Source organism: Carassius carassius, chromosome 13, assembly GCF_963082965.1.
Source record: "Carassius carassius chromosome 13, fCarCar2.1, whole genome shotgun sequence".
Lineage (NCBI taxonomy): Eukaryota > Metazoa > Chordata > Actinopteri > Cypriniformes > Cyprinidae > Carassius > Carassius carassius.
This window is the reverse complement of record NC_081767.1, coordinates 30,286,533-30,303,077: the sequence shown is the minus strand read 5'-3', so window position 1 is coordinate 30,303,077 and position 16,545 is coordinate 30,286,533. Positions and strand designations below refer to the sequence as shown.

General features: G+C 35.9%; 1 protein-coding gene across 3 annotated transcripts in view; it reads right to left on the bottom strand.

The window, feature by feature from the left end:
- Positions 1-16,545, bottom strand: part of LOC132156316 (C-Jun-amino-terminal kinase-interacting protein 2-like) — a 51,915-nt gene that overhangs the window by 16,724 nt on the left and 18,646 nt on the right. The window contains exon 1 of one of the 3 annotated variants that reach the window (XM_059565277.1): positions 12,922-13,351. The exons of the other annotated variants lie outside the window; for them this stretch is intronic. Coding sequence (XP_059421260.1) covers positions 12,922-12,986 — 65 coding nt within the window. The 5' untranslated portion in view covers positions 12,987-13,351. Of the gene's footprint in view, positions 1-12,921; positions 13,352-16,545 lie in introns of those variants that run through there. 3 annotated transcript variants of the gene reach the window in all.

Genomic DNA, 16,545 nt, shown 5'->3' with positions numbered 1-16,545 from the left:
TGTGTGTGTGTGTGTGTGTGTGTGCGTGCGTGCGTGTGGGGAAGTCTGATCTGAAATATGAGCTGCCAAGACATGTCAGCTGATTCCACACACACACACACACAGGTAGATAACCTACGATATCCACAAGGCCACTCAGATTAGCACTCTCTTTCATATGCACACACACACACACACACACACACACACAGACACACGTTTGTTTTTGTGAAAAGTGGGGACATCCCATAGGCTTAATGGTTTTTATACTGTACAAACTGTATATTCTATGGCCCTACACCAACCCTACACCTAACCCTAACAGGAAACTTTGTGCATTTTTACTTTCTCAAAAAAAAACATATAATAATTTCTCTCTTCCACCATCCCCGTTCATAATGATAAGTGGGTTAGCATGCTGCTAAATAAGGCCAGCCACTGTTTTGCCTTATTTGTCTCTGCTTTGGCTCAGCAAAATGCATTAACCCGGATTCTGGTGTATGCTAGCTGCTAACACAGGGACGATTTCATCTCCGCTGAGCTCCACTCAGCTGACAGCAGTGCTGCAATGCAGCTTTTCATAGTCAGAGCGCCACAATCACACAGATCTGTAATGTATGGAGGATTCAAGACAGAACAAGAGAAAGTGGGAGGAGGAGAGAGACGTGTTTACTGGGTGCCCTTGTCTGAAAATATAGATTTTTTTTTATATTTATATCTGTGGAATCAGAAACAGAAGGCCCTGTTGTAATGCTTTAATTAGTAAGTGATACAGATAATATTGCTACAAAAATAACTTAAATAGTTAACAGAGGATGAAAACTATGACATAGGATGTTTCAATTTGTAAACCAATATCATCTATGTAAAAAAAAACAGCTTCATGTGGGCAAACATGATTTATACTGTGTCGAAATACTTGATACCTGATTGAAGCTTTTGCTCATTTGTGTTATTTTTGTCTTTTAATGTATTCTGTGATCATCTCTGCTGGCACTCGTATCCTTTTTACTCACAAGAGTCTTTATATCAATGCTCATGCTATTCCCGGTTGTTGTGTCACAGGTGAAAACTGCTGAACTCATGACTAACATATACTGACAAAAATGTTACCATTCCTCTTCTAAGAACCACAAATCATTTCATCAATAAAATATACCTCCAAAACAAATGCTAAACCATGAATTAATCTTAACATGAAGCCTTACACGAGCACTATAAACTCTCTTTAATGCCTCCATTTCAGAAGTCTTATTATAACATCAGTAATGGCATTCGCTCAGCCCTTCTTTTCTGTGATCCAAATTTCTTTCTAAACTTTCTAGGCGGAGTCAAGTGGCTTTTGGAGAAGTGGACACTACCAAGTATCAGTGTCAGCTGTGGGTTCCAGGCAGCTCTTAAGTGGTTAAGTGACTGTTCAAAAGGTAGTTGTACTTGTTCTTTAACATTTCTGTGGCCTTTTTGTCTGATTTCAATTTACTCAACTATGCAAATATAGATTCTGTTTCTCTACTGTTGACAGTTTAGGCTAAAAGATATTAACAAACAGTCTAAATGTTAAATCTAGACGTTAAATATTAAAATTGCACCTGCACTGTAAAATGTTTTGTCATTTAAAAATATACTTCATGTGTAGAGAAAGAGAGGGAGGTTTAAATATTAAGATTACTCTTAAAAATATACAGTATGTATTTAATAACAATGAAAATTTGTTCAAAATTGTTCAAAGGCAAACAGCTGTGGAAATGCTTCAGTACCCTGTCTGTCAAACCATGATGCACAGCACACGGGAAATCAAGTGTGTAGAATCTCATCACGTGTGCTGACCTGTGGGTCAGATTCCAGATGAATGGACAGGAGACGGGCTGGTATAATCAGGGATGGCAGGCTATTGTTGACACTGCAGAAAATGGCAACCCTTATTCTACTGGAGCACAACAGAACCATACTGGAAAGATGAACTTCGACTAACTATTTCTCACCTTTAAGCAAGAAGAGAGTGGATTTTTTGTCATGCTTCTAACAAGCTGTGTTTGCTTTTCTGTGACTTGATAAAGCAAAATTATTAATGTTTTTCTTTTACCCAGATGCTCCAAAAAGTCTCAAACTTTCTGAAATGGAAAAAAAAATAAGAATTAAAAATCTACCCTCATTTACTCATCCTCAGATTGTTCCAAACTTTCTTCTGTTGAACGTAAAAAATTTCTGAACATATTTTTAATTTGAAGAATGTCTGTAACCAGTTGCCGTTAACAAATTACTATGGAAGTCAATGGCTACCAGCAACTTTTTGGCTACCGACTTTAATATCTTCTTCTTGTGTTGAACAGAAGAAAAAAAAATCCAAAGATTTTGGGGTTAATTATTCCCTTTAACTCACCTTCCTGTCTTTTTTTCCTTCTACAGAACCCATAAAGAAAAAAAATACATTTCCTGTGTTCGACAGGTTTGAAACAACATGAGTAAATGATGACAGAATTATAATTTTGGGGTAAACTCACAATATGGTTCAGTTTAACAATCTCTGAGTTTGGAAAAGCTTCCTGAAAAAGCTAATATGTTTACCTCTGTCCATGCTTTCCATGCTAATCAGAGCACCATTTACAATAATTTTAGTGCTGAATACATCTGAATACATTTGTACATGAGCCTCTAATGACCCTCCCATGAGATGAAACATGGTAGTGCGGAAATAATCCCACATACCCGAGAAAAACTTCCAGGATCCAGACAGTGGATTTTGTGCCTTGAAGATGCTCTTTAATGAGCTTCTGTTTAATCGCTGAAATATCAGAGGATTTAGAAGAATGTCGCTCCACTGAGCAAGTCAACCCCAGTGTGTGCATGTGTGTGTGTTTTAGGGTACAATGCCACTTCAACCCAAGACTATCTAAACCAAATTGTGCCTCACACGTTTAAACACACACACACACACACACACACACACACACACACAAAATACAAATCTTCAAAAAACAGATCTACAGCAGGTCTCTATCTCCATTCACAGTCCATGCTCTGATCTAACCTGTGGCTTGAAGGCAGATGGTACAGGAGCTCCTGGGAGAAGCAGTGTTCTAGACTCAGAACCACTCTATGATATTAGTTACAGACTCACAGTGAGAAATGAATTATGAATGAGTTCACAAAAACCAGATCTAGCAGCAGTTCTAATGATAGGGTGGATCTACAAACCCATTTAGCTTTGCATATGAACCTACAGTAAGTGGCAAAGATATTCAAAGTGAGTTTTACCTAATTAAACGTGTTAATTAGGAGAATTAACTTCTAGGAATTAATTTCTAGGAAAGAAAAAGAAAAAAGTAAACTCAATTAAAGGGACCAGAATATCGTACAGACTTGGGGTAGTCTTCGAGTCACCTAGCAACCACCCAAAGTGTTCTAGCAGTCACCCAGCAACCAGCCAGAACACCCTAGTAACTGCATCACAATGCACAAAACAACCTATAAGACCACATGGCAATGCACTAGCTATACCACTCAGAACAACCACCCTAGCAAAAACATTGAAATGCCCTACCAACACTGTTTGGAACGTTACTTTAAAAAAGTAATTAGTTATAGTTACTCACTACTTGTTCCAAAAAGTAACTGAGTTAGTAACTGAATTACTCTATAATAAAAGTAACTCGTTACCAGGGAAAGTAACTATTTGCGTTACTGTAATAAAAAAAAAGTTTCTATATGTCAAATAATTTGTTTTTTATAGCAGTTTTCACAAGTCAGTTGAAATAAGTAGAACAGACAGGTGTTCGTACATAACTTTCGAGATTTATTGCACGTCAACAGATAGCAAGTTTTATCCTGCACTCTTTGTAAGAAAAGTGTTTTTGGCCACTAGCTTTGTAGATGCGTGTGTCACACATTACATGTACACATTACATGCACGTTCTTGCCTTTGACTACAATGAATTTGAAGTAGTGCTTATATCTCCACCTTGAAAATGCCAACTTTTCATCGGATTGCTCCTGACTCGCCATTTCTCCTGCTGCTGCGAATCTCTGTGTAGCTGTTGCGTGTGTGTGACTGTGTTTGGCGCCGCTGGCGCGTGTGTGTAAAAACACTGGCTCTGATTGGCTACCATGAAACACATGACTCTGCCTTAGCCAATCAAAATCGCTTATCTCGTTATTAACCCACCTGCTCACTCGCTGTGTGAGCCAGGAGTGCGTTCGGATTGCATGGTCGCGTCCGAAATCGCATACTTCCATACTATATAGTAGGCGAAAACAGTATGCGAAGCCAGTAGTATGTCCGAATTCTTAGTATTCGAAAAACAGTAGGCGAAATGTACCCGGATGGCCTACTTCTTCCGCACGAATTCCGTAGTATGCATAGGATGGGCACTACTCTATCCCATGAGGCCACGGGAGAGGACTCGTCATACTCATATTCGAAAATAACGGAAAATCGTGACGCCGCTGTTTTGAAGTGTAAGTACCTTATGGATATAAACGCTGTTCATTGTGGTTAAAGTGTAACGTTACTTGTTTAACATAATCCAAGTAAACGACTGACTTGTTAAAGTTTTACACATTGTAAACTGATGAGACTATTTTGTAAATTGAGTTTAAAAACATGTTTAATAATCATTATCGATCAGAGGCTGTGCCTCAGCTTGTTAATGCTGCTTTCTACAGACGGCTCGTTAAGTAATTTAATGAGATAAAGTTAAAAAAATTGAACGAGTTAATTTACATTTTACTAGTGTTGATAAAAATTGTTGGATACCTTAACTTAACTTAATAGGTGCCTCAGTTTGATCATAAATCATCAGTAATGTGTAAATCCTGTTCTGATGTTACAGAGACTGATCAAACCCTACTCACTGGAAAGCATAATTCAGTAAGTATATAAATTTAATTTAATCTTAACTACACACACTCTTTACATGTATTTATGTTAGGATCATCAATGATTTATGCTGTTTTTTTATTATAATATGAATTTCCAGGTATTTCCAGTTGCTATTTTGTCCGTTGCAAAGTGCTTAATAGCAAATATCTTTTGTAGCAGTTGTGTGCACACTGATTTTGCAGCAGTTTCCAGTTGTTTTTTAAACAAGCAACATCTTAACATCTGAAGAATGTTGTCTTGAGAATGGGTGCCACACTTTAGAGAAATACCCATACACCAAGTCACATTTAAAATTATTCTCTCTATTTATTTATTTATTTTTCATTTCTACATGGATAAGAGCACAAAGCTTCAGACAAAACCACATTAACATTTTCATAAAGTAGTATAATAGAGCTTAAAGCAACACCAAAAGGGAATTTCTTAAGACGTTTCTATAATAATGTCAGGAAAATAAACTTCAGCAGCTTCAGTTCAGTAACTGTATGTGTACAAGATGAGGACTTTAAATTTGGGTATCAAAAATGAGTGAAAAACAGTGGAAATCTAAAAATTTACCCCAGGGATACAGTAATACAATTGTAAAATTAAACTTGTAAATATGTTGGTATGATATGTTATGTGATATGTTGCTAGATTTTCAAATAACTGTAATATTAATTCCCAGTTATGAGTGTAATATATTTATGTGTATATATAAATACACACACGTTTAAATTTAACTATTTACATGTGTATTTATACATATTTATGTGATTTTATAGTATATATATATAAATATATATATATATATATATATTTCTTAAATAACTAATATATGTATATCTCGATTTGACGGTCTTAAAATTACCTTCATAACTTACAGAAGCTTAAACAATAGCACTATGAGAACATGACGTGATTTGCAGAGTCTTAACCTGTTCAATTGTCCTACAGGGAAATCCTGCTCTTGAAGAGCTGCACACGGTCGTCTGGTGTGACACAGCTGTGCTCAGATTGTCCCACACATGCTCTCCTGTGCTGGCTTCTGTGTTTTGAGGTTCCAGTGTATCATCGTCATGATCCTCTACAATTTGTGGATCCGCAATGTCCTCATTCAGAAGACGGAGGTTGTGGAGCACTACACAGCATGCAACAACATCTGCACAAAGACAGGACTCACTTCCAGGGCCTTGAAGAAGAAGAAGATGGAGCACAGCTTGTCTTCATCATCCTGAAGGCTCTCTCAACAATGTTCTGTGCACGAGCATCATTGGTGTAGGATTCTGTTCAGGCTCTCTGTATGGAGTGATGAGGCAGATGTGTGCACTCAAACAAGGATACCCACCATCTCCCAGGATGTGTTTTCCTGCAGGTGGATACAGGCCTCCAGTGTAAATAGGGCTGTTCTTCAGCAACCTGGCATCATACACAGACCCGGGACACTCAACAAACATATCAAGGTACTTCCCCTGGTGGTGACCTGCAACTGAACAGAATGAAACCGCTTCCTGTTGAAATAACATTGGGCTTCACTTGCTGGAGGTTCAATTTGTATGTGACAGCCATCTATTGTGCCAGCTACCAGAAGAAAAGCTGCTTCCACTGCCTCCAGGTCATCTGTGGCGGAGAAGGCAATCAGTCTCTTCAAAATCCCCATGACTGACCTGCTCATTCTGTGCACAATGTTATGCAGCTCTTGGATGTCAAAGGCCATTGACAGCAGCCTGTATGATGCTGTTCGCAGTCTGTAAATATGTAATTTTTGTTTTTTAGAATAAAATTTCAATAGGTTACACATTTTTGCTGATATATCTATCTATATATATATATATATATATATATATATATATATATATATATATATATATATATATATATATATATATATATATATATATATATGTGTGTGTGTGTGTATATTGTCTATAATGTATATATTATGTATGTATTTATGTATATATTGTGATGTGTGTATATATGTGTGTGTGTGTGTGTGTATATTTCTATAATGTATTTATGTGTATATATGTTTGTGTGTATTTGTCTAAGCATTCTTTCAAGTTTATTAATTAATTTATGTTCCTTTTTGTTTCTTTTGTGTAATTTTATTTGTATTTATTTATTACAATAAATTACTTTATATCCTTACATAAAATCAGGCTATCATTCTGTTCACAGATGTAGCTGCTGTTATTCTGAGGTAGAAAATTAAAAGCTAAATTTATATTTAGTAAAGGATTTACAAGCTGTCAACGAAGGCATGATCTGAATTGTTAATTCAAACGACGTAAAAACGCAGACGAAAGCGGTAAGAATAACGAAAAACATCACCGATTTTATATCATGTTCGCTCAGTAGATTGGGCTCTTTAAATTTACGCGCTGTTGTGACGACATATGTCACGTGACAATGTCAACATGGCGGATGTAGTACGTCCGAATTCCATTCATACTACCCACATTCATACTATATAGAACGTACTTTTCTAACGGTCGAGTAGTACGTTCAAATTCAAATGTAGTACCCAGTACGCAGTATGCGATTTCGGACGCAGCACAGATTAAATAAATGCATAGTAACGCACCGCATTTAACGTTCAGTAACGTTAACGGGGTTGTAACGACGGGAAAAGTAATTAGTTAGATTACCCCGTTACTGAAAAAATAACGTCGTTACATAACGCCGTTCTTTTAAATGCCGTTATTCCAAACACTGCCTACCAACTACTCAAAACATGCTAGTAACTGCATTACTATGTACAAAAACACCTATATTTTAAACACAAATATTCTGGCAATGACAAATGACACTAAAAACTGCTCATAGCACCCTAGAAAGCACATAGCAACACCCTAGCAACCATCCAGGAGACCCTAGCAACTACATTGTAACATGCTAAATTTTCAGAGCAGTTTAGTAACTGCATAGCAACACCTTGGTGACATTTTAGCATTTCAGTAAGTTTTGCATGGTAAAACATTGTTTTCTGATGATAAAGAATGGATTATTTATTGTTAAAAAATTTTTTTAAAGACGTGAGCGAATAGACAAGATCATTAACTTTAAGTCACAGCAACAAAAAAATTTAGTACTGTATGTCCCACCTCCAGATGCAGATTCAGATAATTAATGAAAGACGAAACACCGGTTTTCTCACTGAACTCCTAACCTCTCCATACACAGCCTTATCAATCTTGTAAATTAAGAGATTATTTATTAGGATTCTTTATTGATGACCTCATTTATTTTAATGCCTCTTAATGTTTGACTGTTTCCCAAAGCCCAATTTTTTGCTCTCTCATCTTCCCAGCAACCACCAGTTGGCCATTCCAAACCCATTAATCCTAATTACAAAAGGTTGGGCATGTTTTAGAGCCTGGGGGATGCACGCATGCTGTCAATCATTGGCTGTTGCCATGGCAGCTGTGCTGTGCAAGGGGTGATGTCACACCATTAACAGAACACCACGGAGACACATGGCAGGTTAAGTAGGGTGAGGTCACCTCTGCAGCTGTCACCATGACAACCATATCCCACCAGAGGTGGGCTTAATGTGCTGAATCATGCATCTATTCGACAAGCTGGTTTGTTTTCAAACAATGGTAACTTCTGGAGTGCATGCAATGAAAATTCAAAACAAGTAGGTGGCGGCAAGTCTCTTCATCTACAGTCATTAATTAAATCATTAGTGCAAACGATTCTTTCAAACTGGCTGTTTCACTTAAAAACGAACGCCTTTATAAAATAGACGAATAAAACAAACAATATTTGTTTCTAAAATATAACTCACTCAGTATTAACTTATTTGTTGAACTGTTTAAAATCAATATCATTCGCGACCACGCTCATACGCTGATATTTGTGAAAACGGCATTCTTGCGATATTAGGCTACATCGTGTGATATTACTCAACTATATCATATGTCTTCATCCCTGCTCCTGGGGACCCACTTTCCTCCAGAATTCAAACCTAATCAAACACACCTGAACCAGCTAAACAAGGTCTTCAGGATCACTTGTTACCGGCCAGGTGTGCAGAAGCTGGTTGGAAAAAACTTTGCAGAACAGTAGGTCCCCAGGAGCAGGGTTTAAGACCTACGAACTATTTCTTATAAATATAAAACAAAAACAAAAAACATACAGGGTTATTTTATGCTTTCATAACTTGAATTATATGGGTATTCTAAGCGCATTTTAGCTTCATCATGCAGTAAATGCTTTTGGACTCTCAAGTTGTTTTGTGACATACTGTCAGCTTGCATATAATTAGAACAACAATTACGATGTTATCACTGTAAATACTGAACACCCCTAGTTCGGCTTCTAAAAGACAAAGAAGATGAATTGAGAATTAAGGGACACTAATGAAGCAAAACCACAGGAAACTCAGTATAACTCAGTATAGACTTTCACACAGTACTTGACTTTACGTGTTTCCATTAATTATGAGAAAAGGAATAGAAAAGGAAAAGACAGAACAGTAATTGAGGAAGAGAGAGAGAGAGAGAAATGAGCAAGACAAAAGTTTGGCAAGTCATGAGAGATTTTGCAAAAGACTGGCTAAAATTTTAGGGGAAAGGACAAAGGATAAAGCCACTGATATGTCTCTTTAGGGTTGGGTGAATATTTATATTTAGAACTTTTATCTATAGAATAACTGATTATAATTGGTTGACTGCCACATTTGGTCAAATATTGTAATATACATATATTGTGCATAAACAGTGTTTTTCCAATCAAGTATAAATTCAATTTGTTTACTTAACTTCAGTGAATCTGGCCACAAACACAGCAGGGTGTCAATTTAAATTTAAGTCATACTACACCATTCAAAGATATGTTTTATAGCAGCTCATGCTTCAAAAACCATTTCTAAGAGCATCATAAGTGACATCAGACCAGAAGCCCTCGCCAAAACATCGCTTCTCTTCTCCTATAATGACATTATGTCTGGTGACTCACAGCAAAACAGCTGAAATTTAGTTAAGGTGAACCTTTCACCACAATCAATATTCTGATTAGACACACTTATTAGATTACAGGTAGGTCACTAAACATTTTCAGATGCTATGTCATGTGACCATACTGTATCTCTAATCAGCATTTTAATTCTATTTCAAATAAATGCAGATATTTTGAACCTGATTTTTTTTAATGATCATGTGAAGGATCTGAAGGATCATAATGATGCTGAAAATTCAGCTTTACCATCACACCAATAAATTACATTTGAAAATATATTCAAACAGAAAACAGTTCATTAAAATAAATAAATAAATAAACTTATGAACCCCAAACTTCTGAACGGTGTATGTCATTTACACATTACTAAGTATACTGCAGTAATAACAGTGAAATCATGGCGACTGCTTTTTTGTTTTTACCTACTACGTCAGACTTCTCTTTCAACCAGCAGTTATATTCTAACTGAAACCAAGCAGATGTTTGCTGCCAAACATAAAACATTCATTTTCAAAAGCCGCTCCAGCATGCACACGCAAACATTTTCATAGAATTTCTGTATTTCAAAGAGAGCAGCTGTAGACTTACATAAACAGCTTAAGGAGAGGCTTCATGGGTGTATTCTTCACTGCATTAGTATGTTTGTGTGTTATGTGTGTCTCATTCTGTCCATATACAGTGTCTATTTGAGATACCTTCAGGTTCTGTAGAGAGCATCAGGCCTGAGACAATATGTATTACCTAAGAGTACTGCTGAGCCATGTGTATTACACACACACACACACACACACACACACACCACACACACCACACACACACACACACACACACACACACGCAAACCCAGATATGCTCCCTGGTCAGTAAAAATCCATTCCACAATTCAACCCACACACCATATGAGAAATGGGAAAATCCCTTCCTCTGTGTACTAATGCTTCACTTTTTTTATTTTATCATATGTTTTTTTTTTAAGTTGCAGCTAAAACAAAGGTTATTGGAGTATGTTTTACATGAAAATACTATTTCTGTCTAACAACTTTTAAAAAAATCACGTTTTAATTCAGTGTTACTTTGTAATGTCATTTTGTAATTATTTGTGAAATTTAGCAATTTCTAAGTGAAAATTGATTCAAACCAATTTTTTTTTATAGTACTAATTATTTGTGATGTCAATCATCCACATTAAACCTGGTACTGATAAACAGAGAGACAGAGATGTAATGCAATGTACAAATGTCTACAATGTGCAAAGCCTTTTTATCATTCCAGTAATGCTACTTCGATCTGAAGAGAGAGAGACAGAGTTTATCTCTTAAAACATCATCCTGATGCATTAGAGAATGCAGACTGCAGTCCATTATTTCTACTCTTAGAGATGACAAGTTTATGGGAGGACAAGGAGAGGATACAAACCCACAATTCCATTGAAAAGGGAAGCAAATAGGAGAAAAAGGATTACAGTAATGTACATTAAGAGAAGAACAGCTGGAAAGAAAAAGAAAGAGAGGTACATCAATTTGAGCTGACAACAAAACCATCACATTTGCTTTTGAAACCTGTCAAAGACTTATTCCAGCATGTGACCTAAGGTCAACACTTGACCTGAGATCGTCTGACTGTCAGACATGTGATTTGACCCACCAGAACCTTTTCATTCATTCTGCAGGAAGAATGTTTTAGGTCTGCTCACAAGTACTGAGGGAAATTTAGTTCAGTATAAAGGTGGAACGATTGTTTTGTCTCTCTGTCTGTCTATATGACAATATTATGGATAGAGGACTTGTATTTAAACAGAAGCAACAGTTTGACATAAAAACATCTTAATTTTGGATTTGTTTCAAAACACAGCTTTTCACTTCACAAGATGTTAATTGAGTGACTGGAGTCGTGTGGCTTACTTGTGGACTATTGTGATGGTTTTACCAGCTGTTTGGATTCTGACGGAACCCATTAACTGCAGAGGATCGTTTGATGAGTAAGAGATGTAATGTTAAATTTCTCCAAATCTGTTACGTTGAAGAAACAAACTCATCTACATCTTGGATGACCTGAGGGTGAGTACATTTTCAGCAAATTTGTAGCAGATAACGGGTGAATAAATAATGCACCGACAGTTGCTTAAAGCACTTTGATTATCTACAGTACACTATAAAAATTGTTTTGTCAAATAACCTAAAAATGAACTTTATGTGGAAACTAGAAATCTAAATCAACAGCTTGTATTCAAGTCAGATATATTATTTAATATGTCTGAATAAACCTGAATATTGTGTTTCACGGCCCCTTACAGTAGCAACTGCAATTTTTACAATGAAACAGAACTGAGGATACACTGTTTTCAAAATGTGATGTGACTATTCATCCATTTAAATGCCAAGAATGAACAATCTGCTAGCCAAGTTAATGCACTGCACATCAAAACTCAATCTTAATTAACATCTCTTAGCCAATAAAAAATGTTTTTAAAAACAATCCATTGAATGGGTCTTGTAGGAAACAAATGAAAGAAGAATAAGATAACACTTTACATTACACATAAATACATATATTAGATGTTCCTGTAATTATTACAATAATACCAATAATGATGTGCAAATCACAAGCAGTTCCGTGACACAATTAAGTCCTGTTCATTGGAATTTATGGGTTCCCAATTATGGGAACACTGTAATGTATGATCAAATATTAAAATGCATTTATGAGCATCACAACAGGGCGTGGGCCTTTCCTGTATATGCCAACTACCTCAGTGAGGATGCGTCAGGCAATGACATGCCAGAAAAAAAAAATCAATAATCTGTCCTTCGCTTAATTTCATGTACATAAGTGCATAGATTTACATACGCATTAAATTAGTGCCAGGAAAAAAAGACAAGAAAAAAAAACCCAAAACATTAAGAAGGGCGTTATTGCTGATCCACATCAATAACACAAGGATGCTGAGCATCACTGCTCGCGGATGTTGATGATGCTGATGCTGATCTCTGGATGTGTTTGAGGACATCACAGACACATAAACAGCGCTGATGGTCACATATGACGAGCTTATAGGAACAAAAAATGCCAGAAGAAAAGGAAACCCCGCGCACACTCGAGAGAAATACTGCGTGTCTCACCTGAATCCCGGAGGAGAGAGGGAGTGGAAGGTGGAGAGAGAAAACATCTCTGCCCTGTCCGCCATCTTCTCAGTGACTCAAAAACAGAGACTGCAGATGCAGATGTCCGCAGCCCATCCACAGACGCTGGAGAAGCGGATATTAAATATGATCTCGCTAATTTCTCTCTCGTATTCGGCCACACTGACTGCTGACGCCCGCTGGGAGTCAAACCCTCAAAACGGTCCAATCGCTGATCCAAAGAAATGAGAGTCAGATATACAGAACGCACATAGGTGGCGATGTATAGATATCGATAATCTTGTGTTTCAGTCACACACCTGCTGATGAACCAGTGCGCTGTTTGGCGTAATCTGCGCGCTTCTGATGATGCTGATGCTGATGAGGGCGCGTGCACGGATCTCATAGAAATAGAACGAGCGGGTAAATTGCCAATGAACATTCAACGGGTCCTATAAGTGGGTGTGGCTTAGACGAGGTCCACAGGTTGTCTGTGATTGGTCAGGTTGATGGGTCAATTCGAATTAATAATAATAATTTTTATGTATTATCTTATCACTGTTCATTTAAATGTCGATTCAAGTTGTTAATGCTCATTAAGGTGTAAATTATTGTCCAGGGGATCATTCCACAAACTGAGTGTCTTTTTCTGCTTAAAAAAAAAGGCTATTAAAGATTTTTCAATCCTTTCCAAAGGTAATTATGACAGTTGTTTAATAGATTATATACATAATTTTAATAACCTGGAGAATAAACAGCAAATTTTACAGTGTTTTGTGTGTTATTTTATAAAAAAAATTATTTAATTAAAAAAGTAAAGGCAGGTGAGGTTGTTTATACTTTTTCTCTTTTCCCCCTCTTTTTTAAACAAAGACAATAAACAAAAGATTCTAAGAAGGTTACAATACATGCGATTCTGAAAATATGTATTACATAGAAGAGTCTCACAAGTAGGATAGTTGAATTCTGAGTTATGTTATGTAGGCTAACTCAAATATAGCTACTATATAATAAATATTTAAATATATTTCTTTGAAAATGTACATTTATGGATGTACAATTTCGCAAGGAATAGTGATTAAATTATAATAAACTTAATACGAAAAAAGTCACCCAATAGCATAAAGACTGGCTAATAGAAGTTAATAAAGTTATAAAACCCAGTTCAAAACACTTCCGAGTAATTGTTTCTTAAAAGTGATGACAAAAGGAGCAATTCGGTGAAATATTGTGATTAAACTTTTATGCATATTTGTCAGTCTCAAACAAAAAACACCCATTTTTTGGAATAAGCCTGATATTTCGTGTTACAGTTACTTTTCTTTGCGCAGGTCGACATGGACGCGCCATGCTTCGTCTTGATTATGCGAAGTTATAAATAAAATACTCAAAATAAAGTTTACAAGGTGCGGATGCACTAAAACTATTAAAACTAACGAAATTAATAGTGTAAAATTATTAAACTTTTTAGTACACAAATATCTCCCAAAAAAAACTTTAGATTTAAGGCGAGACACTGCAGGTGAATAGGGTAAAAAAAAATAACTAATAGTTATCACCTTACTTACCCAGTTGATTGATTACATTGATTATTGCAAAAAAAATTGTATTACACGTTTTCAAAAGTGTTATGTTTAAATATGCAAATGAGGCATTATTTAATGAAATATGCGCTAATTTGCATAAATTTCTAGTAGCCTACAAAAATCTGAACACTATGAAGTCAGTTTTCACATTTTTGTTTAATTTATTTTGACATATTGGAGTCAAATGTTTTTACAGAGGGAATTCTGGGTATCTTTTTTTGTCACTCCATAATTCAGAAAATACTTTGAACAGCAAGAAAACAATATATTTTCACAATTTTGGGGGGAATAAAATGTTGTATATAATCAAGGAAAATATATATGAACAAATCCCTCTGTAAAAACCTTCACAATATAGACAGGAATAAAAATTTAAAGTTTGGTGTGTTTAAGTGCTACTGAAGTGGAGATTTATGGCTCAGTGTTGGAGAATTTTTTTTTTATTGTAATTGAAATCTATTGACACAAACAGATAAAGTGGTATAAAAGAGATCCTTAACAGTGTCTTTTGGATGTTTTCCTTCCACTAGTTTGAAAAGCACTTTATGAAAAACCAAAAAGCCCAAAATCTCAAAAATGACAGGTGCTTGAAAAAACTATGTTTTTCCCTGCAGTGTCTCACCTTAAATGCGTCTCAACGGAGGATTTGTTTTTTGAGCTGCCAAGCGCCATCTAGAGGATTAACGATGGTGTTTCTTTTGAAATAGTTAGCTCGTTAACTACTCAATAATCGGCCTCCGAATCCCGTGCAAGAGCTACGTAAGATTTTGCAGCACGATGTTGCGAGTGGGCAGAACACAGAGTGACTGTAGAGACTGCAGTTAGGTTCGGTGGCCTCTGGCGAAACAGGACCGTTCAGTCAATACAGTCACTCTATCAACTAATATGCTTTCAGCTCTCTAAAACCAATCATGTAATAACTCGCCAAAAGCCTATTTAACAGCCAATTTATACGCTTAAGCACACAATGATATTCATTCTCTCTTAGTAGTAAATTATTTAAACTACACAAAAATAACTAGAAAGTACCATGGTACTATAATGTATAAATTTTTGGACGTAGGCTATAGCCTATTTATGGCATATGGACATATGTTCTTTAAAGTACCTGAGAATAACGTAAATTATTGTAAATTCAATATTACTATTATAAAATAAGTATGCACATACTGTTCATATGAAACATATGATTGTGCAAATGTAAAACTGACAGATTTATTATCAAGCACAGCATTTTTGCTCATAGCAGGTAACAATCATAAAGCATCATTTAGTTGGACCATGAACCCTCGTTCTGCTTCAGAGGAGCTGTTCAGTGATTGGTGCTGAAACAGTAAGAGTAGAAACTGTGGTGGATGTGAGTAATGCAGGGAGCACTGTGTGCTGCAATCCAGATATGAAGGTCGTTTTAGGACGTGGGGTTTCCTGCACAGACAAAATATTTGCTGACAATTTCATTTGAAGATCAGCGTGAATGTATGTTTCACTGCAAATAGTGCTGTAAGAGCGGATCATAAAATTAGCATTGTATTGTATACATAGCATTGCAATGTATTTTATGTATCATCATCTTTTATTCTTAACTTTTTAAATTCATTTTAAATCTTTTAAAATGTTTAATTTCTTGCTTTTATTGTTGATTATTTTAATTGTTTTAATTCCTTTTATATATTACCTTTGTGTTGTATGAAATGTGCTATATAAATAAACTTGCCTTGCCTACTGTAAAATAATCGTATTTTCATGAAATACTCACTTTTTTATCTTAAAATATAGGCCTAATATTATCATTACAGTCTATTTATCATTGTGTGTATTTTTTAATTTAAAATACGAAATAAAGTATAATAATATTATCACTATCATTGTTCTATTTTTATACTTATATTTAATTAGTCACGCTATGTGCAGTGTGAGCACCAAACCTGGGGTGCGTTTCCCAAAACAAAGTTAGCAACTTTGTTGGTTGCAATGCAATTTCAGGTTAGCAACTATGGTTTTGGAAAACGCACCCCAGATCTCCAGGTGCTCTCATGTG